The 1,852-nt window shown below is 38.7% G+C and overlaps 1 protein-coding gene across 1 annotated transcript in view; it reads right to left on the reverse strand.

Moving 5' to 3' along the window:
• Nucleotides 1-229: 229 nt before the first annotated feature.
• ptgr2 (prostaglandin reductase 2) overlaps nt 230-1,852 on the reverse strand; it is a gene marked incomplete in the record, with an annotated part of 10,586 nt that continues 8,963 nt past the window's right edge. The window contains 4 exon segments of the mRNA XM_014016519.1: nt 230-466; nt 553-592; nt 660-869; nt 972-1,181. Of these exon segments, the coding sequence (XP_013871973.1) occupies nt 402-466; nt 553-592; nt 660-869; nt 972-1,181 (525 nt within the window).

Below are 1,852 nucleotides of genomic sequence, written 5' to 3' on the forward strand. Positions count from 1 at the left end.
CAGCTGTCCTGCGTCTGACCTCAAAGTGCACAAGCTTCAAACTTCAGCGTTGGCTGCGATTTTGACGCTGAAATCGCGTTCGGTGTGAACGCACCATCAGGCTGAGTTCACCTGAAACTCATCAGATTGAAGAAGTCTCTTGGAGGAGAGACAAAACATTTCACTAAAGAAGAACCCATCCAGAGGACCTACTTATTTTTCTTTTTGATTAACTTCTCACATTTCAAAAGATTTTTCTGAAAAATTTAATTTCAAAACTTTTTTTTTAGTTCATTCCTCATCACGGCCTAGCACCAGTTAATCAGCACAATAATTAACAGTTCATTAAGCTGCTGTTAATGGCAGAGATTAAAGTCTCTCGTGGGTTAATTAAAAAAAGTCCCTGCTGGAAACGACTGTCTTCATTCTGATATTTTTACAATCTGCTTGCCGATGTTTCCACCTTTCATCATGGAGCAAAATGCATCTGCAAGACAATAAAAATGAAGGAGAATAAACTCTTGGCAAAAAAAACACACAATGATATAAGTTGAAAGTAAAATGATCACATACTTCCCATGTTTTCTATGCCATTCAGCACAGTCTCCAGCACCTGCAGAGACAAAGCAATAATACAGTATTATGAAGAAAAACAAAGAATGTTACAACCACAGTTTTACCTTAATTTGGGATGATTTGACCAACTGGCTGAGCTCCAACAGAGAAGCTTCTGTTTTATTCATATAGTTAAGGACCAGAAACCTCTCCCGGGTGATGTTCTGGCTTTGCAGGATTTTTTGTGTTTCATCGCTCAGGGGTGGGGGGTACGGTACATCTTTGTTGTACTGCGAGATCTGCCCACAGAGGATCACATGGCCGTCTTTGTTCATCTAGAGGATAAAGAAAGCTGATGTGTTTAAAACATAAAAATCCATTTTTGAATCTTGCAAAATAAACCAGAAAAAAACAACAACACAAAACTCAACAAGTACCTGTGCTATAACAGCATCACTGACAGCACCTCCCACATTGTCGAAGTACACGTCGATCCCTTCAGGACAACTGTCCTGAAGCTGTGCAGACACGTCCTCCCTGCGGTAGTTGATGGCCGCAGAGAAGCCTACATCTTCAACCAAAACTCTGCACTTCTCATCAGAACCGCAGATCCCGACCACCCTCACACATCCGTCCAGCCTGCCGATCTGGAACAGTACAGAGGCGCTGGTATTCTTACAGAATGACTTTTGTACAGATGCTGATTCAACATTCCTGGTTTTTATTTGTCCGTTTTTTTGGCAATCTACAGTTAGGTCCATGTATATTTGGACACTGACACAAATTTTGTGAATGCAACAAAATAGGTTGTCATTCATTTCATTATGTAGCATGCCCACTCTGTTTTCTAATGGTACTTTTAGCTACTGTTCTGCTACTTTTATCTCTTATCTGTCATTCTGCTACTTTTAGCTTGTAGCAAACCCTTATATTTTACAAACTGTAATTCAGATTTTTTTTTGTTCACAGTTTGGTCCTTCAACTTAGTCAGGTGCAACTTATACATGTTTCGACATATTTTGACTGCTGCCTTCAATGTCAGTTCATACTGACTGATATGAACTATGTGCAGCTGCTCTAGGCTTGTGACAAAGTTGTTCCTATACCGCTAAAAAATTAACTGAAACATTAACTTAAAGACAACTGGGAAATACTGAACACAACTTCTGAACACAAGACTTCTAGTCTGGAAAATACATTACTTTTAAACAACATTTTGCTACTTTTAAAGGGATCCCCGATTAGTTGTGACATTAGACTTTATTTGATAAACATATATTTTAACTGTAAAATAAAGACTGTAAAAATACTGTAGAAT

The sequence above is a fragment of the Austrofundulus limnaeus genome, unplaced genomic scaffold (assembly GCF_001266775.1).
Source record: "Austrofundulus limnaeus strain Quisiro unplaced genomic scaffold, Austrofundulus_limnaeus-1.0 Scaffold147, whole genome shotgun sequence".
Taxonomy (NCBI): domain Eukaryota; kingdom Metazoa; phylum Chordata; class Actinopteri; order Cyprinodontiformes; family Rivulidae; genus Austrofundulus; species Austrofundulus limnaeus.